The 24,176-nt window shown below is 35.0% G+C and overlaps 5 protein-coding genes and 1 non-coding gene across 12 annotated transcripts in view; all 6 read left to right on the forward strand.

Annotated features, from left to right (window-relative positions):
* The first annotated feature begins 1,739 nt into the window (after positions 1-1,739).
* LOC106334274 (F-box protein SKIP17-like) lies at positions 1,740-6,091 on the forward strand. Of its 2 annotated transcripts, none has more exons than XM_013772578.1 (11): positions 1,740-2,392; positions 2,731-2,844; positions 3,083-3,193; positions 3,391-3,479; positions 3,551-3,675; positions 3,767-3,831; positions 3,910-3,982; positions 5,350-5,412; positions 5,491-5,549; positions 5,617-5,685; positions 5,750-6,091. In XM_013772578.1, the coding sequence occupies exons 1-11, from the start codon at positions 1,842-1,844 to the stop codon at positions 5,880-5,882; spliced, it is 1,452 nt and encodes a 483-aa protein (XP_013628032.1). In that variant the 5' UTR covers positions 1,740-1,841; the 3' UTR covers positions 5,883-6,091. The 2 variants fall into 2 exon arrangements, with proteins under 2 accessions (XP_013628032.1, XP_013628033.1); XM_013772579.1 differs by having other exon boundaries at positions 3,554-3,675.
* Positions 6,092-7,589: 1,498 nt separating this feature from the next.
* LOC106334278 lies at positions 7,590-9,017 on the forward strand. Its single transcript, XM_013772588.1, has 2 exons — positions 7,590-7,691; positions 8,014-9,017. Exon 2 carries the CDS (start codon positions 8,429-8,431, stop codon positions 8,894-8,896), a length of 468 nt encoding a protein of 155 aa, XP_013628042.1. The 5' UTR covers positions 7,590-7,691; positions 8,014-8,428; the 3' UTR covers positions 8,897-9,017.
* A 2,028-nt stretch (positions 9,018-11,045) lies between these two features.
* Positions 11,046-24,176, forward strand: part of LOC106334280 (F-box protein SKIP17-like) — a 16,766-nt gene continuing 3,635 nt past the window's right edge. The window contains exon 1 of the mRNA XM_013772592.1: positions 11,046-11,090. The gene's annotated coding sequence lies outside the window, so the exon portion shown is untranslated. The remainder of the gene's footprint in view (positions 11,091-24,176) is intronic.
* On the forward strand, positions 11,049-14,322 carry LOC106334275 (F-box protein SKIP17-like). Of its 6 annotated transcripts, none has more exons than XM_013772580.1 (12): positions 11,049-11,530; positions 11,628-11,791; positions 12,124-12,237; positions 12,559-12,669; positions 12,858-12,952; positions 13,037-13,158; positions 13,265-13,329; positions 13,421-13,493; positions 13,566-13,628; positions 13,707-13,765; positions 13,833-13,901; positions 13,966-14,322. In XM_013772580.1, exons 1-12 carry the CDS (start codon positions 11,156-11,158, stop codon positions 14,099-14,101), a joined length of 1,446 nt encoding a protein of 481 aa, XP_013628034.1. In that variant the 5' UTR covers positions 11,049-11,155; the 3' UTR covers positions 14,102-14,322. The 6 variants fall into 6 exon arrangements, with proteins under 6 accessions (XP_013628034.1, XP_013628035.1, XP_013628036.1 ...); XM_013772581.1 differs by having other exon boundaries at positions 12,864-12,952; XM_013772582.1 differs by having other exon boundaries at positions 12,124-12,183.
* On the forward strand, positions 18,543-22,070 carry LOC106334281 (F-box protein SKIP17-like). The gene is made up of 12 exons (XM_013772593.1): positions 18,543-18,967; positions 19,034-19,197; positions 19,890-19,997; positions 20,322-20,432; positions 20,642-20,730; positions 20,815-20,936; positions 21,028-21,092; positions 21,184-21,256; positions 21,329-21,391; positions 21,470-21,528; positions 21,596-21,664; positions 21,729-22,070. The coding sequence occupies exons 1-12, from the start codon at positions 18,620-18,622 to the stop codon at positions 21,859-21,861; spliced, it is 1,404 nt and encodes a 467-aa protein (XP_013628047.1). The 5' UTR covers positions 18,543-18,619; the 3' UTR covers positions 21,862-22,070.
* On the forward strand, positions 23,551-23,622 carry TRNAK-UUU. The gene has a single exon. It is a non-coding gene; the product is annotated as a tRNA-Lys (tRNA).

A 24,176-nucleotide genomic window follows, 5' to 3' on the forward strand; every position in this document is an offset into this window, starting at 1 on the left:
CTTTTTATTTATGTTAGTGTTTTGATGTTTATTGTAAACCATGAGGTGTCTTGACCTTTGGTCCAAATAGTCCCCCCAGGTCCAAGACTAACCGGTGCTAATACCGATGACATGGCGTAAAACATCCCTCCCAAGGGGAATCGAATTAATGGTGCAATGGAACCTACTCCAAGCACTAAACCACTAGCCAACTCACCGTTAATTTTTTATGTTTATTTTGATAAGATATTTAAAAATATACAAATCTAAATATCATTAACTGAATATTAGGTCGTAGACACAGCTAAAAATCTAATCAGATTCGAATTATTATTACGAATATATCCTGGACATACACAAAACCTAACATGGTCTAACAGACTGAACCCCGAAGCCTGATCCTAAACTCGAACGCACATGCTTAGGTTTTAATAGAAGTTCACATTAGCAAACCGGACTGAAGTCAAATTAAAACGCAGCGTTTCAGCAAGTGTCGAATGTCAAAGATGCGACAAGGCACCTAGATGATTCGCTAAAGGAAAGGACAGAAGGTGTGTGGTCCTTGATTTGAGGGGAAAAATGAGAGATGTCAATTCAAGTCCCACATTGGAAGTTTAGACAAGAAGTGTCTAATATATAAAGAGATGTCCAACTCTAATAGTATGAAGCCTTTTGGGATGGAAACCAAAAGTAAAACCATGCGGGCTTGCATAAGGCCCAAAGTGGACAATATCGTACTAATCGGACAATATAGAGTTGGACATGAGATTTCACAATCCCAACAATTGGTATCAGAGCGGTTTGACGAAGATCTGCAAGAAGACCAAAATACCTTTCAAGTAGGAATGAGACCCTTCAAAGTGGAAAGGGAGGTTCGGCAGAGATTAGTCAGAAGATCCTGGAATTGTGGGAAGAACATCCTCAAAGCTACTCAAAGTAACCCTGCGACTAAGGGTGTCGAATGTCGAAGATGCGGCAAGACACCGAGATGATTCGCTAAAGGAAAGGACACAAGGTGTGTGGTCCTTGATTTGAGGGGGAGAATGAGAGATGTCAATTCAAGTCTCACATTGGAAGTTTAGACAAGAAATGTCTAATATATAAAGAGATGTCCAACTCTAATAGTATGAGGTCTTTTTGGATGGAAACCAAAAGTAAAACCATGCGGGCTTGCCTAAGGCTCAAAATGGACAATATCATACTAATCGGACAATATAGAGTTGGACATGAGATTTCACAAACCCAACACTATCCCATTATATTATGGGAAAATTTTAATTTTACCACAAATTTGATACTAATTTTCAAATTTACATTTAAATGATAACCATTTTTAGTTTAAATTTGTGATAAAAAAAAAACTTAACTAACTCTTCTAAATCATTTATAAATGTTTAAAATTATTTACTCAAGTTTATAAATTCAACTCCGTCCCTAAATATTAAATCTTACACAATAATAGATAAATTCAAATGTTATGGTATTTATAATAGTGTAGTAGTAATTAATACACATTAAAATCTATATAAAGTTGGTTAAAAAAATCTATATAAGATTTACATATACAAATAAAGATATATAGTTATTTAAAAGGTAAAATTATATAGGAAAAATAATAAATCATATTTTGACTATTGAAAATGTATATAAATCAAATTTGTTTTACTATATAAAAATTATTAGGAAAATTAAACTAAATTATTAATAGAAACTAGCGCTACTAGAAACACTACCAAAAGTTCAAAACATACACAGACTTCTTCTAAAACACTGTCGAGTCAACGGCTTTCTTTCCGGGTCTCTTTCTCTTCCCATCTCGACTCTTCTTATGTCTATCCTCCCTTCTTCTCTGTAACTAAACGATGAGCTTATCATGTTGTTGGAATCGCTCTAAGCAAAAATCTGGAGAAAATAAAACTCTTTCCACGTTCGGTCTCATGGATCCTCCGACGAGCCCCGCTGCCCAAAACCCTAGCTCTCTCCACTCCGATTCGATCATCTCATCGCTTCTTTCGTTTCCCGCTTCCGCTCCGTTCTCCATCGCCTGCTCCTTCGATCGAGAGCTCGAGAAAGCTCTCGCCTCTGCTTCCGGCGACGCCTCTGTTCAGGATCGTCTCCTAAATCGAACTATCCAGCTCGCGTCGCTTCTTCTAGACTCCACTGAACGATGCTTCCGCAAGAGAGCTTCTGCTCACAACTCCGTTGCCTGGGTCCTCCCTCCCGAACTCACCGTCAAGGTGTTTTCGAAGCTTGATACAAAGTCTTTGATGCAAGCGGCTACGTGCTGCACCGTGTTCAACAAATGTGCAATGGACCGTTCATCTTACGCCCACATCGACTTGACTACCGCTACCAAACAAGCTGATAATGAAGTTGTGTGTACCATGATCCATCGTGCCGGTAAAGAACTCAGGTGAATTTTTTTTTATTTTTTTTTTTTGTATATAACTTACGGCTGGACTTATTACCGGGGGATCCGAGATCCGCCGATCCTAGGATGTCTAGGGTGTCCCGATCCACTCAAAACAGGATTCGGATATCTTGATTTTCAGGTCCGGATGTATCCGGATCTGAATACCCGCGTGTACTATAATATCTAGATGGATATCCGGAAGACACAGATCTGGATATCATTATTTTTTGGATATCCGGATCAGTCCCACTCCTAAATTATAACTTACAGCATTCAATAATGTGGGATCACTCTTTTGGCTTTTGTTATTTGAACTTGGTCTATGTTTATGCTTGTAGATCTCTCAAGCTTGGTCATGTTACTCGTCGATATGGACCTGATCCTGCTCCTACTTCAATTTGGTTTAATGGACCTTTTCTTTCCTCACTGGCCTATAATAATGGTTTTCTTGGGTATGTCATCATCAAAAATTTGTTATTTTTATGTTTAGATAGGAAAGAACTAGAGCAGGAAAAATATCCCAACACAGTCTCATCTTGCCTTGTTATTCCCAGAATTCATTTGTTTATGGCTACTGCCTTGGGAAGATAAGCCAGCGGCTTTACAATATAGCTTCACTAGTTTCCTGCTCAAGAAATATTCATTTAATCTTCTGATTTGCTGTCATATTTTGTTTTTTCATTCAACTAGGAATCGCTTGAGAAGCCTACGGCTTTACAATATCAGATGGATGACCTGTAGTTCCTCATTCGAGGTGTTCTCATTTTGTTCGAATCTCACTGATCTGAGGATTGTTGGATCGTAAGTTTTCTTAGTGTGGCTGCTTATTTATTTTTGAGTTTATGGAATTTCTTCAGGTTCCTTTCCCTTTGTGCAGAATATTGTCATCTTCTGTTCTTTAGGTTGTTTTGCTATTTTGAATGTCTGTTAGTTCTTTCTGCGACATGATTGATAATCTCTAACTTTTTTTTTGCATTATTTTGTGTTTCATGTGGCAGCAATTGTCCATTTAGGCAGCTATTTATGATCCTGACCAAAAAATGTCGTCTGATAGAGCACCTGTGCTTAGGGACCTATTTCCCCCTAGGTAAAAGCTTCTCCACTAAATTTCGCTGTGGAGCTTATTGTTTTGTTTTCTCAAGCTTGCCTAATGTGTAGTAGGTACAATGGACGCGTCAACAGTTTCACACTTGATAGAGTTGGTGACCAAGTCCCCCAACTTAACTTCTCTAACACTCCTATGTTTTCAACTAACCAACGACATGGCCCGGAATCTTGTTGAGGTATTGCTTCTATTTGATTTTACTGCTATTTCTTCTGGATTACCGTCTATGCTTCTATAAAATACCGATAATATCTGGAGGTTATTTGCAGAGTTGTCGAAAACTGAAGTACCTGAATTTTTCCAGGTCGCCTAAAATCAATGGTCATTTTTTGAGGTGCAAATACAAAATGTTAAATAGGGCAATTTCATCCAAACATCGTTATTATCATAATTTCAATATTGCTGCTGGTAGGGATTTGGGGAATAGCTGCAAAGAGAGTCCACTCGAGACTCTAATAATGCGCAACTGCGTTAAACTAGAGGAGGTAAATGTTTTTGAGTTGTTACATCAGGTCTTGCTTGATCGATCCTTACACTCACTGACCTTGATGTTTCAGAAAGAAGTCTTGGAACTCTGCAACATGGCCTATAATAATGGTTTTCTTGGGTATGTCATCATCAAAAATTTGTTATTTTTATGTTTAGATAGGAAAGACCTCGCGCAGGAAAAATATCCCAACACAGTCTCATCTTGCCTTGTTATTCCCAGAATTCATTTGTTTATGGCTACTGCCTTGGGAAGATAAGCCAGCGGCTTTACAATATAGCTTCACTAGTTTCCTGCTCAAGAAATATTCATTTAATCTTCTGATTTGCTGTCATATTTTGTTTTTTCATTCAACTAGGAATCGCTTGAGAAGCCTACGGCTTTACAATATCAGATGGATGACCTGTAGTTCCTCATTCGAGGTGTTCTCATTTTGTTCGAATCTCACTGATCTGAGGATTGTTGGATCGTAAGTTTTCTTAGTGTGACTGCTTATTTATTTTTTGAGTTTTATGGAATTTCTTCATGTTCCCTTTTCCTTTGTGCAGAAGAGGTATAATATTTTCATCTTCTGTTCTTTAGGTTGTTTTGCTATTTTGAATGTCTGTTAGTTCTTTCTGCGACATGATTGATAATCTCTAACTTTTTTTTTGCATTATTTTGTGTTTCATGTGGCAGCAATTGTCCATTTAGGCAGCTATTTATGATCCTGACCAAAAAATGTCGTCTGATAGAGCACCTGTGCTTAGGGACCTATTTCCCCCTAGGTAAAAGCTTCTCCACTAAATCGCTGTGGAGCTTATTTTTTTTGTTTATCCCAGGTTTTCTCAAGCTTGCCTGATGTGTAACAGGTAATATAGACGCGTCAACAGCTTCACACTTGATAGAGTTGGTGACCAAGTCCCCCAACTTAACTTCTCTAACACTCCTATGTTTTCAACTAACCAACGACATGGCCCGGAATCTTGTTGAGGTATTGCTTCTATTTGATTTTACTGCTATTTCTTCTGGATTACCGTCTATGCTTCTATAAAATACCGATAATATCTGGAGGTTATTTGCAGAGTTGTCGAAAACTGAAGTACCTGAATTTTTCCAGGTCGCCTAAAATCAATGGTCATTTTTTGAGGTGCAAATACAAAATGTTAAATAGCGAAATTTCATCCAAAAGTCCTTATTATCATAATTTCACATAGTACAAAAAATATTGTTGCTGGTAGGGATTTGGGGAATAGCTGCAAAGAGAGTCCACTCGAGACTCTAATAATGCGCAACTGCGTTAAACTAGAGGAGGTAAATGTTTTTGAGTTGTTACATCAGGTCTTGCTTGATCGATCCTTACACTCACTGACCTTGATGTTTCAGAAAGAAGTCTTGGAACTCTGCAACACATTACTCAAAGGAAACTTCAAATTCATTCGTCACATTGTAAGTTTTTCTTATAGAAAATTATATTAGCTTTGTTTGTTTTTAATCGTCCTCTTATTGGTTTGCTCACTCTAATAGGATGTTTCAAGCAATAACGGCTTAGTTTCTGATGATGGCCGGAGATCTTACAAACCAAAGTAACTGATTGATCCTTTCATTGTTAAACATCTTAACAACGGCTCATTGAGTTGTGGTGTGTTGTAGGTTTCCTGTGGAGAAGCTGAAAGAAGAAAGACCAGATGTGACACTTGTGGCGGATTTTCCATTAGAAAGGTCTTCTCCATCGATTACTATCATTAGGCTTTTAAAGTAATTTGATCAGAGAATTAAATTGCAGGTCAGGGAAGCGTTATCATGTCGGGGTTGAAGGGGATGACGAAGAACTGAAGGAGATAGAGATGATGGAAGTCGAGAACGATGAAGAGGATGATGATGACGACTCGTCTGAGGATGATGATGACGACGTTTAGCTTTGATGATTGGAGGAGTTGTTAATCAATCAATCGTGGATATATCCGGCACTGACCGACCTTTTGTACAACATATAAATGCTCTGCAAACCTCCAAGAAACTCCCTCCAAAACCCAAAGCTCTTTGTACGTTGCTTGTCATCAAACCCTAAGCTACATTGCTATGATGTTACTTTTGTTTGAAATGATCTTCTCATTCCTTTTGTTTCCTGAGTGGCCTTGGACTTGTATTAGCTGTCCTTTGATCGGGCACTTGGTAAAGCCAACTATCTCATCTGCTTCTGGTGATGATGACACAGTTCAGGATCGTCTCATCGATCGTGAATCTCTTCTATTAGACCAAGTAGAATATAAACCTAGTATTCCAGATTTTATATTTGAAATAAAATATTACTTATCATTTATTGAAATTATATGTATATATATATATATATATATATATATATCTTTCTTTTTTCTTATAGCAAACAAACTATTTTTAATGTTATTTAAATTTCATTTTGATTTATTATGATTAAAAATTTTGGATGCTATACTATCAAATATACATTTAAGAGAATTAAATAAGAGGGGTTGCTCAAAAAAAAAAGAGAATTAAATAAGAGTATTTTAAGTACATATATGAACAATAAATATAAATATCATACATTCATTGAAAGCTTTTATAAATAATTAGTGGGGGAATTTTAATTTGAGAAATACCCTACGACAGCACTAAATTCTTTTTTTTTGTCACAAATATAGATTATAAAGATCAAAATGACCAAAATGTTTCATTAAAGAGGTAAGATTAAATATTAAAAATTTGAAAATAAAAATTTGAAAAATAGTTTCAAAAAGTTTTCGAATTACAAAAAGAAAATTTGAAAACAAAATTTAAAAAAAATTCAAAAAAAAATTCAACAAAAAATTTAGAAAAAGTTCGAATTTGAAAACATATAATCTGAAACTATAAAACAAAAAATTATATTTTTTCATTTTTTATTTTTTTATGTATATTTATATATCTAGGATACTAGGGTTTTTTACCTATAAAACGAAACATTTTGGTTATTTTCCTCTTTAAAATCTATTTTGTAAGTGAACACCTCTAATCCAAATGAGGCCAAACTATTGTTTCATTCTCCAAAATATAATAAAAATAATAACTTAATTCCGCGCAAGGCGCGGATCTTATCCTAGTAGATTTACATATTTGTTATACAAATAAAGATATACAGTTATTGTTAAAAGGTATAATTGTATAAAAACTTGAATAGGAAAAAAAAATCTAATAATATAAAGTAGAGTTACACCTGTATGTGGTGGTTGTGACACCTGTCCCCTCACTCTCACAGAACTCGCCGTATGATTTATAAAATTTTGGGTTTCTTTCCCCTGAAGTTGGGCTTCTTCCACACAGTCAGGCCCGTCGAACTCTACATTGGATATCAAAACTTAAACGTTGCGGTTTGGATTAGGGTTCGTAGTGTCCGTCTCGCGTCTCCAATCTTCCTCCATCGACTGATTCGTCTTCTTCTTCCACGAACAGAGACGGTAACCGATTCCCTCATAAAGCCCTCCTTAATCAATCACACACGATCTCCATTCAATGCGACCCCGGAGAGTACAAGGCGGTGGACGCTCTGCTATAAAAAGGTACGAGTTCATGCTTTCAGAATCATCCTTCGTTCTAAACTAACCAGTAGACAAAAAGTTTGAGTCATGGCTAACGATTTGGTCTTCCTCTCTGATCTACGAACTGGCCGCTCTTCCTCCTCTATTCAAGTTCGCATGCTCTGATTTGACATGCTTTTTCTGGATTCTCAGGTAATCTATTTCACTGTTTTTTTTTTTGTTTATAGTTTTAATTAGATCTATGGTTAGATTCTATACAAATCTCCACCGTCTTGATTCTTAATTATTAAAATTCATTGTGTTTTGGAATCCGTAGATTTATGGCCAAGCCATCCCCCAACTTTTAATGTTTGCTATTTTCTTTTCATAATATTCATATTTTTACGGCTGTGAAAATTCTTCGTTTCTGACTATTAGTTTATTTAGATTTATTGCTGAGCCATTTCCCAGCTTTTGATGTTTGATATCTTCTTTCATAATGTGATAATACATGAAGTTCCTAAGCGGCTGGCAGATAAAACTCAATGAGAGAAGACAGAAGCTGGAGAAGAGAAGAGTGAGGTTCAAGTTGTGCTCCTTGGACAAGGACTTGGAGATTTTTTATCTGAATCCTCACCAATGTAAGGTCTCTGAACCACAAGTGTACAGGTTCTGCTGAGTACACAAGTCTAAGATATCTTGAGAGCTCATCAGGTATAAGTTCTGAGAACAAGAGAAGACATTTCTTATGTTTCTACAACAGATTTAATGTTTAACTTATGCTCTAAATTGTTCCAAGAATCAAGTTTGGGTCTAGAAAAACGAGACAGAAACATTCAATACCTGAAACAAGAGCAGGAGCAGCCAAGTCATGTCTCTGTTCTAGAGAGGATACGTCTGGAAGAAGAAACAGTAGAAGAGAAGATTAGATTGCTATCTTTTCATGATTCATGAATCTTCTAGAGAAGGACTCAGTTCACAGGTTTGTGAAGAAAGTTCTTGAAGCTTCAAGACTGAACTGGACTAATATCATGGCAAGTTGCAACGAAGAAACATCACTACTTAACGAATTCTCACACGGCGATCACAACAAGGGTAAGCTTCTTCTGGTTCTTGATTACACGGACGAGAGTCTCCGAGAGATTTACCGTCGAGACATCATCAAGTTTTGGCCTTTCTTGAGAGTTATCATCAATCTACCATCTTCTTCCTTTCGAGAAGACCTGATTCACGAGACGCTGAGACGTTTCGACTGGGGTTTACTCTGCTGTGACACTCCAAGAACGTTGGATCAGATCATTGAGACTGGTGTGGTAAAGCCATCATATCTTTGGTCGGGTTTTGGTGGTGAAGCTGAAGGTGGAAGTAGCCAGGCGCAGATAGCATCAGAGAAGGTGAAGAAAGCACGCAATGCATAGGTGAAAGAGGATTGGAGTTCAAGACGCAGTTTTTTTTAATGCTTAAGTCGTTTATGCTGGTTTTTTTTCCTTTTCTGGTGTTTGTTTTATGAGCAAGTTTGACTTTCACTCTTTGCTACTTCTATAATTTTGGTTTTTTAATACCAAATATAAAATATATCTCATTTCAGAAATATTTGGTATTATATTGTTTTTTTTAATTCTAAGTTAGTATTCTCTATATTATATCATGATTGTAAACAACAATCATATTCTGAGTCCAATTTGACAATGACAGCAGATACTAAACATGCGATGGTCCATTCATATTCGATATTTCCCTTCATTCGCATTTTATTCAACAAATATAATGCTCACACAGTAAGGCGGCTCCATAATAGTTAAGAAGCTAAACACATGACCTGTATACATTATATTTATAGCTTAGCATTGAAGTGGTTTACTTGGTTGGCTATCTCTGATCCGGTATGTTCTCAAGTACTGACTTTATCACTATCATCGCAGGAAAAGCAGCCACTGTGTTCTTCAACAATTATAGGCTTCGACGAAAATATCATTCACCAGTGTTTTAAGTGTCATATTTTGACTAAACTATGAAAACCTTCTTCTTAACGCTTAAACATTGTTTTTAATTTAAGATTTCATATAAAGAGTCCGTGACACACATTACATATATACTATGTTTTAAAGGATCAAGATATCAACAAAATATATAATAGAATTATATGCATACTACAAAGACACCATAAAGAAAGAGCCAGTATAAATAAAAAAAAAATCCATGTTTAATTAAATAAACTATTATGTCTACTTGAAATATTCTTTCATGAATATTATAGCAAGAAAGGTAGAAAAAAATTATAACTACATTCAATAAGAGAATTTTTATCGTACGTATTTATGTATAAATTAAATTACGCTTTAATATCAAAAATTATAGTTTAGTCAAACTTCTAAATTATTGTGCTGTGAAAATTTTAATGGTTGATTAGAAAGAGTAATTTAAGTATAACTAACAAATCCCTATAAGGAAAGTTATATATATATAGTTAGGATATATATATGCAATGAGCATAAAATTTTGAAGTACCCTATGAAATATAAAACAAAAAATTAGAAAATATAGAAAAATAATTAGTAAACCAATTAAGATAATAATAATAACAAACTATAAAAATAAAATGTTAAACCATAATATTATTAAATAAGTAAATATTAAATCAGATATTTTGTCGACGGAGAGATTTTGTTTATTTGCCTTAACTTGGACTGTATGCAAAAAAATTACCGAATATCAATAGAATTGTATTGTGTATATTATTAAACCCTTTAAATATACTACTATATTATATAAAATCAACATCTTTGGTTCGCTTGGTTTGCTCAGTTAATAAACCTTGGTTTGCTCAGTTAATAAACCAGACCATATCCATAAACCGTGATTTTTTAAATGTAATATCAATTCACTAAAATCATTATTACCAGATCTAAACCATGTTTACTGATACCAATGCATAATTGATTGGATCTGAATAAACATAAAATGCCCTACATTTTGAGACACAATATTTTATTGAAAATGATTCTCATTTTCGTGTACCGTGCTCAGATTGTCCAAAATAATACATTTGTTGTTTTTCTTGCCTTTTCTCTTTATTTCTTACTTTCTATTTTATATTTATTATTAAACTTATAACCACAATTAATTACATTATATATAAGCAAATATAACTAAAAAAACACAAAAAGCTTAACATAAAAACAAAATTGTATTATTATCAGTTACTAACATTCACCAAAACACATATAATAACTTAACACACTATAAATTATTTCAACTCGGAATTAAAAAGCCAACAATACTAAGAACTTGGTCATCATTAGTTAGTGATATAATTCAATTTGGTGAACACAATAACCATACTCACACTCAATTTAAGATAAAAGATTTTTTTTACAAAGTGACGTCTTTTATAAAAATCAATCCATCAAATTCCGCCCGTAGGGCGCCCGTAGGACGGGTCGACCCTAGTAAATCATATTTTAAAAATGTAAATAAATCATTATTTTTTTGCTATTTAAAAATTATTAGAAAATTAAACTAAATTACTAATAGAAACTAGCGCTAGTAGAATACTCTCAAAAGTTCAAAACATACATAGACTTTCAGTCGAGTCAACGGCTTTCTTTCTGGGTCTCTTTCTCTTCCCATCTCGACTCTTCTTATGTCTATCCTCCCTTCTTCTCTGTAACTAAACGATGAGCTTATCATGTTGTTGGAATCGCTCTAAGCAAAAATCTGGAGAAAATAAAACTCTTTCCACGTTCGGTCTCATGGATCCTCCGACGAGCCCCGCTGCCCAAAACCCTAGCTCTCTCCACTCCGATTCGATCATCTCATCGCTCCTTTCGTTTCACGCTTCCACTCCGTTCTCCATCGCCTGCTCCTTCGATCGTGAGCTGGAGAAAGCTCTCGCCTCTGCTTCCGACGACGCCTCTGTTCAGGATCGTCTCCTAAATCGAACTATCCAGCTCGCGTCGCTTCTTCTGGACTCCACTGAACGATGCTTCCGCAAGCGAGCTTCTGCTCACAACTCCGTTGCCTGGGTCCTCCCTCCCGAGCTCACCGTCAAGGTAAATCAAATTTGATTAGATCTTTCTGAAAATAGACGAATCAAATTGAGGATATGTGTTAAGCTTGGATTGCTTTTTTTTTTTTTTTTTTTTAAAGGTGTTTTCGAAGCTTGATACAAAGTCTTTGATGCAAGCGGCTGCGTGCTGCACCCTGTTCAACAAATGTGCAATGGACCGTTCATCTTACGCCCACATCGACTTGACTACAGCTGATAATGAAGTTGTGTGTACCATGATCCATCGTGCTGGTAAAGAACTCAGGTGAATTCTTTTTTATTTTATTTTTTTGTAACTTCTAGTATATAACTTAGGGCCAGGACTTATTACCCGGATTGTGATCCGGATCTAACATCTGCTCCGAAAATAGGATATCCAAGGTGCCCAGATCCGGATCTAGATAGTAAATTCTTAGATCCGTATATATTGTTTTTAGGTCGGATATCCGGATCCAAGTACCTGCGGATAGTATAATATCTAGACGGGGATTTCCGAAAGGCACGGATCTGGATATCTTACTGCATTCAATAATGTGGGATTACTCACTCTTTTGGCTTTTGTTATTTGGTCTTTTTGGTCTATGTTTATGCTTGTAGATCCATCAAGCTTGGTCATGTTACTCGGCGATATGGACCTGAACCTAATCCTAATCCAATGTGGTTTAATCCTAATCCTCTTTCCTCGCTATCCTATAATCATGGTTTTCTTGGGTATGTCATCATCAGAAATTTGGTTTTTTTTTTTTTTTTTATGTTTAGATAGGAAAGAACTAGAGCAGGAAAAATATCCCAATACAATCTCATCATGCCTTGTTATTCCCAGAATCCATTTGTTTATGCCTTTGGAAGATGATAAAATAGAATCAAATCAAGAGCAAAAATCGACTTGAAATCTTCCCTTCTGTTGTGCATTTGAAAGTGCTGTCGCTGCCATAAATAGAGAATGGGTTCACTAGTTTCCTGCTCAAAAAAATATTCATTTAATCTTCTAATTTGCTGTCATCTTTTTTTTTTCTTTTTTCATACAACTAGGAGTCGCTTGACAAGCCTACGGCTTTACAATGTCGGACCGATGCACTACAATTCCTTAAGCAGTGTGTTGTCAGTTTGTTCGAATCTCACTGATCTGAGGATTGTTGGATCGTAAGTTTTCTTAGTGTGACTGCTTATTTATTTTTTGAGTTTTATGGAATTTCTTCATGTTCCCTTTTCCTTTGTGCAGAAGAGGTATAATATTTTCATCTTCTGTTCTTTAGGTTGTTTTGCTATTTTTAAATTCTGCTAATTCTTTGTGCGACATGATTGATAGCCCATTTGTTCTGTGTTTCATGTGGCAGCAATTCTCCATATATGAATCTATTTATGACCCTGTCAAAAAAATGTCGTCTGATAGAGCACCTGTGCTTAGTGAGCCATCACCCCCTAGGTAAAAGCTTCTCCACTAAATCGCTGTGGAGCTTATTTTTTTTGTTTATCCCAGGTTTTCTCAAGCTTGCCTGATGTGTAACAGGTAATATAGACGCGTCAACAGCTTCACACTTGATAGAGTTGGTGACCAAGTCCCCCAACTTAACTTCTCTAACACTCCTATGTTTTCAACTAACCAATGAAATAGTCCGGAGTCTTGTTGAGGTATATGGCTTCTATTCGATTTTACTGCTAATTTCTTCTCTCTCTTTTATTGGATTACTACCTATGCTTTTATACAAGGAGGATAACATCTGCATGTTATTTCCAGAGTTGTCGAAAACTGAAGTACCTGAATCTATCCAGATCACCTAAAATCGATGGTTGTTTTTTGAGGTGCAAATACAAAATGTTAAATAGCGAAATTTCATCCAAAAGTCCTTATTATCATAATTTCACATAGTACAAAAAATATTGTTGCTGGTAGGGATTTGGGGAATAGCTGCAAAGAGAGTCCACTCGAGACTCTAATAATGCGCAACTGCGTTAAACTAGAGGAGGTAAATGTTTTTGAGTTGTTACATCAGGTCTTGCTTGATCGATCCTTACACTCACTGACCTTGATGTTTCAGAAAGAAGTCTTGGAACTCTGCAACACATTACTCAAAGGAAACTTCAAATTCATTCGTCACATTGTAAGTTTTTCTTATAGAAAATTATATTAGCTTTGTTTGTTTTTAATCGTCGTCTTATTGGTTTGCTCACTCTAATAGGATGTTTCAAGCAATAACGGCTTAGTTTCTGATGATGGCCGGAGATCTTACAAACCAAAGTAACTGATTGATCATTTCGTTGTTAGACATCTTACCAACGGCTCATTGAGTTGTGGTATGTTGTAGGTTTCCTGTGGAGAAGCTGAAAGAAGAAAGACCAGATGTGACACTTGTGGCGGATTTTCCATTAGAAAGGTCTTCTCCATCGATTACTATCATTAGGCTTTTAAAGTAATTTGATCAGAGAATTAAATTGCAGGTCAGGGAAGCGTTATCATGTCGGGGTTGAAGGGGATGACGAAGAGCTGAGGGAGATAGAGATGATGGACGCCAAGAACGATGAAGAGGAGAATGATGATGATGACTCTTTTGAGGGTGATGATGATGACGTTTAGGTTTGATGATTGGAGGAGTGGTTAATCAATCAAATCGTCAATATATCCCGCACGACGGACATATGAATGTTTCTTCCTACATCCAAAGCCCTAACCCTAGTTCCCTTCTTGTTGTTCATCTCATTCCTCTTTGTTTCCTGAATTGCCCTTCGACTTCTATTAGCTGCTGCTCCTTTGATCGGGCGGTTGGTCAAGCTATCTATCTCCTCTGCTTCTTGTGATGATGACTCAGTTCAGGATCTTCTCATCGATCGTGAATCTATTCTTCATAAACAATTCCAATGGTAGAGGTACAAATTGAAGAAACAAATTCGTCTCGTGTGAACTCTTATTATGAGTTGGTATCTTCATGCTATGACGACATGGTTTTTTTTGCAGTAATACATATCTTTAAAACCATCAGCTACTCTTCTCCTTCTTTCAGCAATCAGTTCTGAAAAACAAAAATTGAAATACCAAATTTAACAGCCAAAAGAAGAACACAAAACCATCAGATCTCTCAAAATGTCTGAATATGTTTTATCACATTCATTGGCTGTGATCAAGAAGAAAAATTATACCTCTAGCTTCCGTGCACATCTTTGTCGGCTTCGGATGGAACTAGGCCCGGGCATTTTACCCGGATCCGAAGACCAGATCGGAAACCGACCCGAAAAATCTCGACCCAATCCGAAACCGATCTTTTTACCCTATTGGGTCTTGTTGTAAAGGACCCGCGGGTCTTGGACCCGATCTGAGTAGGGTACCCGAAAACCCGAAACTTCTTATATATATTAGGTATATATAGATGTTTCAGTTTATTTTTGGTATTATGGATATTTTTTAAGTTTCAAATTTTAGTTTTTGGGTATGGTTTTGGGTTTCGGATAAAATTTAGATTTTCAAAAATATAATTGGGATAATCAGATGAATTTCAGATATTTTCATGTTTTTGGATCAGATTTTAAATAGAATTTATCATATTTTTTTAGTATTTAAATATTTTCTGTGTGTTTTAGGTATTTTTTTGGGTTGGACCCAACGTGACCCGAACTGAACCCGATCCGTAACCAAACCGAATCCGAATCAACAAACTCTAATTACCCTATTGGGTCCAACTATCTTAGACTTGGCCCGACCCGGATCCGAGAAGACCCGGACCCGAGAAGTCCGGCCCCGAGAAGACCGGAACCGAGAATTTCAAATTATCCTATCGGGTCCTAAACTCTTAGACCCGAAAGATCCGGACTGACAATGACCCGATCCGAACCCGACCCGAGGATCCGAATGCCCAGACCTAGATGGAACTTTCAAAATCATCTATTTGACCCGTTAAACCAAATGAATCGGAATATGTTATTGCTATTTCAAGATCTTTATCCCTTAAACTTGTTAGTAAAAATAAGGTAGATTAAAATATGATAAATTTCAATTATCAAAATATTTGGAAGTATTTAATAAATACTAAGAATAGATATATTTTCTATAAGTTGTTAGATAATTTAAAAGTGTCAAAATCTGTATTTTAAGATACGATATTTTAAAGGGATGTATATCTGTCAATTAATATTGTAGATAAAATTGAAAAAAATGTTCTTAGTGTTTTAGGGATATTTTGAAAGATTTCAGTTATTAATCTTTGTTAATATATAAATGAATATTATCTAAGTTGTTTAATTTTAATATTGTTTCAAGAATATATTTCATATCTGAACAAAAATAAATGTATTATATTAGATTGTAATCATTCATGAGTATTTGATTGCAAACTTGACGAATATATGTTAATATTTCATTTCATATGACATAATATGTGACTCCATTTTTATGAAATATAAAAGACGATAGAAAGTATAAAAACAACGTGTTCATTTCATTTGGCATAATTTGTTATTATATTGCATGATTAGTCCAATGTATAACTTTCTTTTGTTATGTATTTTAAATGTTACATAAAATATTTGTGACTCATCATTAAAAGGTCAAAGAATGGAGAATATAATTTGCATAGAATTTGAATTATAGTATACACAAATGCACGATAAAATAAAAGATGGATAATTATATAATAAAATTCAGATGCATCTACGATTGAATAGTAATTGTTAGGCGTTAATATTGGATGCAAAGATTAATAAAAAATCATGGTAATATTAGCAGCACAAAAATGTAAAAGCCAAACATAAGAAACAATATTTATTTATATAAAATTGGATATTTAAGATATTTATTTAAAATTTAAATACTTATTTTTAGATATTATTTAAAAATAGAATTGAATTTTTGTAAGTACATATTTATGTTTCAAATATTTATATTTGTGATTAATTTGGACATTCTGATCAATTTTTTTTTTCCGGGCTACCTGTTCGGATTCGGCTAATAACAATTCGGGTTTGGATATGCTTTGTACCATCCAACAAGACCCATTCTGGTATTTCTTACATCTCGGAAAGGTATAGATCGATTTTTTTGGTTTTGTTTCGATTCTGACTTCGGGTTATGGATTTTATCAAGCTTACTTTAAATTAAGATAAAATACGATTATATAAAGCTTTCATCGAAAATTATCCCGCACTTTCAAAGCGCGGATAAAAATCTAGTATATCTTTAAAACCATCAGCTACTCTTCTCCTTCTTTCAGCAATCAGTTCCGAAAAAAAAATTAAATACCAAATTTAGCAGCCAAAAGAAGAACACAAAACCATCAGATCTCTCAAAATGTCTAAAAATGTTTTATGACATTTTGGCTTTGATCAATAAGAATAATTATACCTCTATCTTCCGTACAAATCGTTGTCGGCTTCTGATGGATGTGTAGATTCTTCCGGATACTGAATAATGTAAGTTGGGTCTGACTACAAAGGCACGGCAGGGATGGAGAGACTTCCATCTGTCTTTTGTCTCACTCGGCCCATCCTCCGGATGTAAAAGAAAAAACGAGATTAACCGAGCAAAAGACTGATTTTTCTCTGCATAGTTCCTAGAGAGAGAATTGAAAACGACCTAGATTTTTATTGTATAGCAAGCTCGATTCGAACATGAACTCGCTTTGAATTTCTAACTCTTTTTTTTACCTTGATTTCCTCATAACATAAACTAGAGTTTCTACACGCTTTGTCCCTTAATCATTTATATTAGCATCATCATCCCAAACTCACTATTCAACAATGGTAAAAAGAAACCGATTTTTTGGTAGTTCAGTGGCGCTTGAGGGAATATACCTAATACGGCGAATCCTGGTTCGAACCCCGCTGGCCACACGGATATGGACTATTGCTTTCGGCTCATTTGAATGCCCAGAAGAGGGTCTATCCGTGGGCTGTACCTCCACCCGGAGGTTAGGTCTGTGTCTTTAATAGATCCGGGTTTAGCTTTTTCAAGTTACAAAAAAAAAACAATGGTAAAAAGAAACCGATTTTGAAGAGGGTAGTGTCAAAAAGTTTGAGCAGTATGTAAAGATCCATCTTATTCATCAAGTAACGGAGGCAAGCTCCATATATACAAGTATGGACGATAACCTAAAGCCTGTTATACAAACTGGGATACACACAATACATCTGTCAGCCCAATACTCCCCTTTCAGTGTGGAGGTTACAAATCCTGAGCTTGAATAAATGCTTCAGACTCACGAAAATCCAGAAAAAATTAGAATATTTAGATATATATATGAACACAATAAATATAAAAATCATACACTCATTGAAGACTTTGTTAAATACAAAGCAAAGTACACATAAATTAATTTTTAATATCATTCAAACAGAAAAAAAATAAGTACACATAAATTAATTTTTCATATCATTCAAACAGAAAAAAATAATATTAATAATAGTATAGTAGTAATTAATAGGCATACAAACATATATAAATTTAAAATTTATATAACTAATAAAAATATAGATATGCTTATAAACACAACTTATATATTTACATATACAAATAAAGAGATAAAGCTATCTTAAGGGTGTTGATAAAAAAAAGGTATCTTAAGGGTATAAGAACTTAAATAGAAAAATAATAATTCATATTTTGAATACATATGTATATAAATCAAAGAAAAATTTCCTTAGATATCCGTTTTTAGTTTATTTTCAGGACTTCAAGGAAGAAAATGACCAAAATAAGTTTATTAAAAAGTAAATAAAAATAAATATGTATTTATACTCAAGGGTTAACTAATCTATACTTATGTTTAGAGTTAAAGGGTGCATTTTGGGGGATAAAATTTCAAATTTAAAAAAATGAAAAATAAATATTAAAAATTTCATAATAAAAAAGATCTATTTTGGTCATTTTATTTTCTAAATGTTATTTTTGTGACAAAAACTTAAAAATAGATATTTGAGAGAATTGCCCTACATCAAATTTATTTTGCTTACTAAAAATTATATGAAAATGAAACTAAATTATAAATAGAAACTAGCGCGAGTAGAAATGCTCGCTACTATCAAAAAAAAACAGAGAGTTCATCCTCAACAACTTTTTTTTTCTCTTTTTCTCTTCTCATCTCAACTCTTTCTTCTGTCACTAAAAACGATGAGCTTATCACGTTGTTGGAGTCGCTCTAAGAATAAATCTGGAGAAAAGAAAACTCTTGTAACGAACTCCACCCGAAACCTTAGCTGCCTCCACGCCGACTCAATAATCTCATCGCTCCTTTCGTTTCCAGATTACTCTCCCTTCTCCATCGCCTGCGCCTTCGATCGTGGGCTCCAGAAAGCTCTCGCCCCTGCTTCCGATGACGCCTCTGTTCAGGATCGTCTCCTGGATCGAACTATACAACTCGCGTCCGTTCTTTTAGAATCCACTAAACGATGCTTACGCGAGCGAGCTGCCGCTCACAACTCCAGTTCCTGGTTCCTCCCTCCAGAACTCACAATCAAGGTAATCAAATTCATTAGAGCTTTCTGGAGATGGAGTTTGAGGATATCTTAATTTTGGATTCTTTAGGTCTTTTCGAAGCTTGATACAAAGTCTTTGATGCAAGCGGCTGCGTGCTGCACCCTGTTCAACAAATGTGCAATGGACCGTTCATCTTACGCCCACATCGACTTGACTACAGCTGATAATGAAGTTGTGTGTACCATGATCCATCGTGCTGGTAAAGAACTCAGGTGAATTCTTTTTTATTTTTTTTCTTTTTGTAATTCGAGTATATAACTTAGGGCGGGACTTATTACGAGATCTCTGCTCCGAAAATGAGATATATGGGGTGCTCGGATCCAGATCTGGATAATAAAATCTTGGATCCGTCGAAACCGAATTAGTATCTGCATATTTTGATTTTTAGATCCGAATCCTAGTACCAGCGGGTAGTAATATAATATTTAGATGGATATTCAAAATCCGGGGATTCGGATCCGGATGTGAGTACACCCGAATAGTATAATATCTAGATGTCGGATCTCCGGAAGCCACAGAAAATTTTCCGGATAGCCAGGTCACACTCCTAAATTATATTCCCTATGTTCCTAAAAGATCTATGTTTTAAAATTTTCACACTTTTTAATAAAACATATTAAAACTTAGCTATAAATGCATAGTTTTTTGTAATTTTATATTTTTTATATTTTTAAATCAATAAGATTTTAAGAAATGTAATTAATGTTCTCGAACTTCACAATTTTTCTTTATTAGTTGACAAAAATTACATTGAAAATATAAAATATATATTTTTTGAAACAAAAGTTTTCTCTAAAATATGAATCGTTTAGGAACGAAGTGAATATAACTTACTGCATTCAATAATGTGGGATCACTCTTTTGGCTTTTGTTATTTGAACTTGGTCTATGTTTATGCTTGTAGATCTCTCAAGCTTGGTCATGTTACTCGTCGACATGGACCTGCTCCTGCTCCAATTTGGTTTAATGGACCTTTTCTTTCCTCACTATCCTATAATCATGGTTTTCTTTGGTATGTCGTCATCAAAAATTTGTTTTTTTTTTAATGTTTAGATAGGAAAGAAGTTGAGCAAGAAAAATATCCCAATAAAATCTCATCATGCCTTGTTATTCCCTGAAATTCATTTGTTCATGCTCTTGGGAAGATAATAACATAGAATCAAACCTGAGATTCGCAATCAATAGAATCTCTGTCGCTGCTATTCATTTGTTTATGGCTACTGCCTTGGGAAGATAAGCCAGCGGCTTTACAATATAGCTTCACTAGTTTCCTGCTCAAGAAATATTCATTTAATCTTCTGATTTGCTGTCATATTTTGTTTTTTCATTCAACTAGGAATCGCTTGAGAAGCCTACGGCTTTACAATATCAGATGGATGACCTGTAGTTCCTCATTCGAGGTGTTCTCATTTTGTTCGAATCTCACTGATCTGAGGATTGTTGGATCGTAAGTTTTCTTAGTGTGACTGCTTATTTATTTTTTGAGTTTTATGGAATTTCTTCATGTTCCCTTTTCCTTTGTGCAGAAGAGGTATAATATTTTCATCTTCTGTTCTTTAGGTTGTTTTGCTATTTTGAATGTCTGTTAGTTCTTTCTGCGACATGATTGATAATCTCTAACTTTTTTTTTGCATTATTTTGTGTTTCATGTGGCAGCAATTGTCCATTTAGGCAGCTATTTATGATCCTGACCAAAAAATGTCGTCTGATAGAGCACCTGTGCTTAGGGACCTATTTCCCCCTAGGTAAAAGCTTCTCCACTAAATCGCTGTGGAGCTTATTTTTTTTGTTTATCCCAGGTTTTCTCAAGCTTGCCTGATGTGTAACAGGTAATATAGACGCGTCAACAGCTTCACACTTGATAGAGTTGGTGACCAAGTCCCCCAACTTAACTTCTCTAACACTCCTATGTTTTCAACTAACCAACGACATGGCCCGGAATCTTGTTGAGGTATTGCTTCTATTTGATTTTACTGCTATTTCTTCTGGATTACCGTCTATGCTTCTATAAAATACCGATAATATCTGGAGGTTATTTGCAGAGTTGTCGAAAACTGAAGTACCTGAATTTTTCCAGGTCGCCTAAAATCAATGGTCATTTTTTGAGGTGCAAATACAAAATGTTAAATAGCGAAATTTCATCCAAAAGTCCTTATTATCATAATTTCACATAGTACAAAAAATATTGTTGCTGGTAGGGATTTGGGGAATAGCTGCAAAGAGAGTCCACTCGAGACTCTAATAATGCGCAACTGCGTTAAACTAGAGGAGGTAAATGTTTTTGAGTTGTTACATCAGGTCTTGCTTGATCGATCCTTACACTCACTGACCTTGATGTTTCAGAAAGAAGTCTTGGAACTCTGCAACACATTACTCAAAGGAAACTTCAAATTCATTCGTCACATTGTAAGTTTTTCTTATAGAAAATTATATTAGCTTTGTTTGTTTTTAATCGTCCTCTTATTGGTTTGCTCACTCTAATAGGATGTTTCAAGCAATAACGGCTTAGTTTCTGATGATGGCCGGAGATCTTACAAACCAAAGTAACTGATTGATCCTTTCATTGTTAAACATCTTAACAACGGCTCATTGAGTTGTGGTGTGTTGTAGGTTTCCTGTGGAGAAGCTGAAAGAAGAAAGACCAGATGTGACACTTGTGGCGGATTTTCCATTAGAAAGGTCTTCTCCATCGATTACTATCATTAGGCTTTTAAAGTAATTTGATCAGAGAATTAAATTGCAGGTCAGGGAAGCGTTATCATGTCGGGGTTGAAGGGGATGACGAAGAACTGAAGGAGATAGAGATGATGGAAGTCGAGAACGATGAAGAGGATGATGATGACGACTCGTCTGAGGATGATGATGACGACGTTTAGCTTTGATGATTGGAGGAGTTGTTAATCAATCAATCGTGGATATATCCGGCACTGACCGACCTTTTGTACAACATATAAATGCTCTGCAAACCTCCAAGAAACTCCCTCCAAAACCCAAAGCTCTTTGTACGTTGCTTGTCATCAAACCCTAAGCTACATTGCTATGATGTTACTTTTGTTTGAAATGATCTTCTCATTCCTTTTGTTTCCTGAGTGGCCTTGGACTTGTATTAGCTGTCCTTTGATCGGGCACTTGGTAAAGCCAACTATCTCATCTGCTTCTGGTGATGATGACACAGTTCAGGATCGTCTCATCGATCGTGAATCTCTTCTATTAGACCAAGTAGAATATAAACCTAGTATTCCAGATTTTATATTTGAAATAAAATATTACTTATCGAGATACTATACATATTGGTGTGTAAAAATTATATAGATATACTAAGATACACAACAAACATTTGTGTGTAGCCGAAATGAACTTTATGTGTCCTTCTTAACATTTACACCAAAAAAAAAAAAATTTATGTGTTCTGCTAAAAAGTAGTCATATCATCTATTGCTGCATTACTACGTAAATTGAATGGTCCAAAGCCCAGACCAGGACTTAGTGGTAGAAACCCCTTTCCCGATAGAAATCAAAGCAACCCAATTATTATATTAGAATTTCAATAGTGAAATAAATACCTAGGATAGCAATAAAATTTTTTTTTGTCACAAATATAGATTATAAAGATCAAAATGACCAAAATGTTTCATTAAAGAGGTAAGATTACATTTATACCCCCAAGGCCGGGCCTGGATACAAGCCCATCAAACATTTGCTTGAGAGCCGATCAATATAAAAACAATTTTGGGGCCAATTTCTCAAATGTTTAGGTAGTAGAGATGGTGAAAGCAAGTGTTATTTGAGTTTAACTGTTCGGGGTCCTGGGTTCGAAACCTAACTAATGCTCATTATTATTTGAAGTTCTTTTTTTCCATCACTTCTAGTTTTGCAAATGTCAGGCACGGCCTTGTACATCCTTAGGGTTAACTAATCCAAACCTTAGGGTTTAGAGTTAAGAGGTGGAGATTTAGGATTGAGGTTTAAAATTTTTTAAAATAAAAAATAAATATTAAAAATTTGAAAATAAAATTTTTAAAAACAGTTTCAAAATGTATTTTCGAATTACAAAAAGAAAACTTTCAAAAAAATAAAAAAAAATTATAAAAAAGTTCGAATTTGAAAACATATAATCTAAAACTATATAAATTTTTTTATTTTATTTTATTATTATTATTATTTTATTTTTAATATATCTAGGATATTAGAGTCTTTTTACCTATTAAATAAAATATTTTGGTCATTTTCCTTTTTGTAGTCTATTTTTGTGACTAAAACTTGAAAATGGTTATTCAGGAGAATTGCCCATTTCAATATATGCTTTTTCTTTTCTTTTTGAACATCCGAATTTCAATATATGCAAACCCCAGTCTATGAAGATTATCTTGGAGAGACCCAATCCTGAAACACAAGCATTGTAGACTTTACAGATGATTTTCTTTAGTATTTTTCCAACAGTACATCATTTTGAACAGATTTATATAAAATTAAATTATTGAATAAATTGTTATCTTTTTCTGGAGAAATAAAATAAATTCGACTAAATAATGATATTTAGCTATAACGGGTTATACAAACATGTAGACGACTTAGCTCAGTGGTAGAGCGCGTGACTTTTAATTCCGTGGCCGTGGGTTCTATCCCCACAGTCGGCGTTTTAATTTTTCGAATTTCAAATATTCAGAACAATATGTACGGAAACGATAAGAATAGAGATATGCAACTCCGAAGGAACGAGAGATACGTACGCGCACCGTGATTCGAACCGCCTGGGGTCCAAACTCTAATCCAGACGGTCTTCGTCGTCGCTGGAACCGAAGCTCTCCATTTGATGAACTCGCTCGTATCCCAAACGGCGGCGTTTTGGTACTCGTGAGGAGTTTATTCAGAGATGTACAAATGCATTAGAGCCACAGTTCTTTTTTTTTGGTCAAACAAATGCATTCATTCATAAAAGAGTTTACACTCCACCAAGGGAGGATGAATTTAGAAATGAGAGGGCTGATTTTGCCTCTGAATCAGCCTGCACATTCCTCAACCGAAGTACATAAACAAAAGATATGACATCAAAGGAAGAACTAAAGTAGTAGATATCAAATAAAATTTCAAACAAAGTTGGAGATGAGCATTTTTCCTTCATCATCTTGACAAGGGATTGAGAGTCACTCCGGATCATGAGGGATTTAACATTTGAAGAGGCAGCATACAT

This window comes from Brassica oleracea, chromosome C3 (assembly GCF_000695525.1).
Source record: "Brassica oleracea var. oleracea cultivar TO1000 chromosome C3, BOL, whole genome shotgun sequence".
NCBI lineage: Eukaryota > Viridiplantae > Streptophyta > Magnoliopsida > Brassicales > Brassicaceae > Brassica > Brassica oleracea.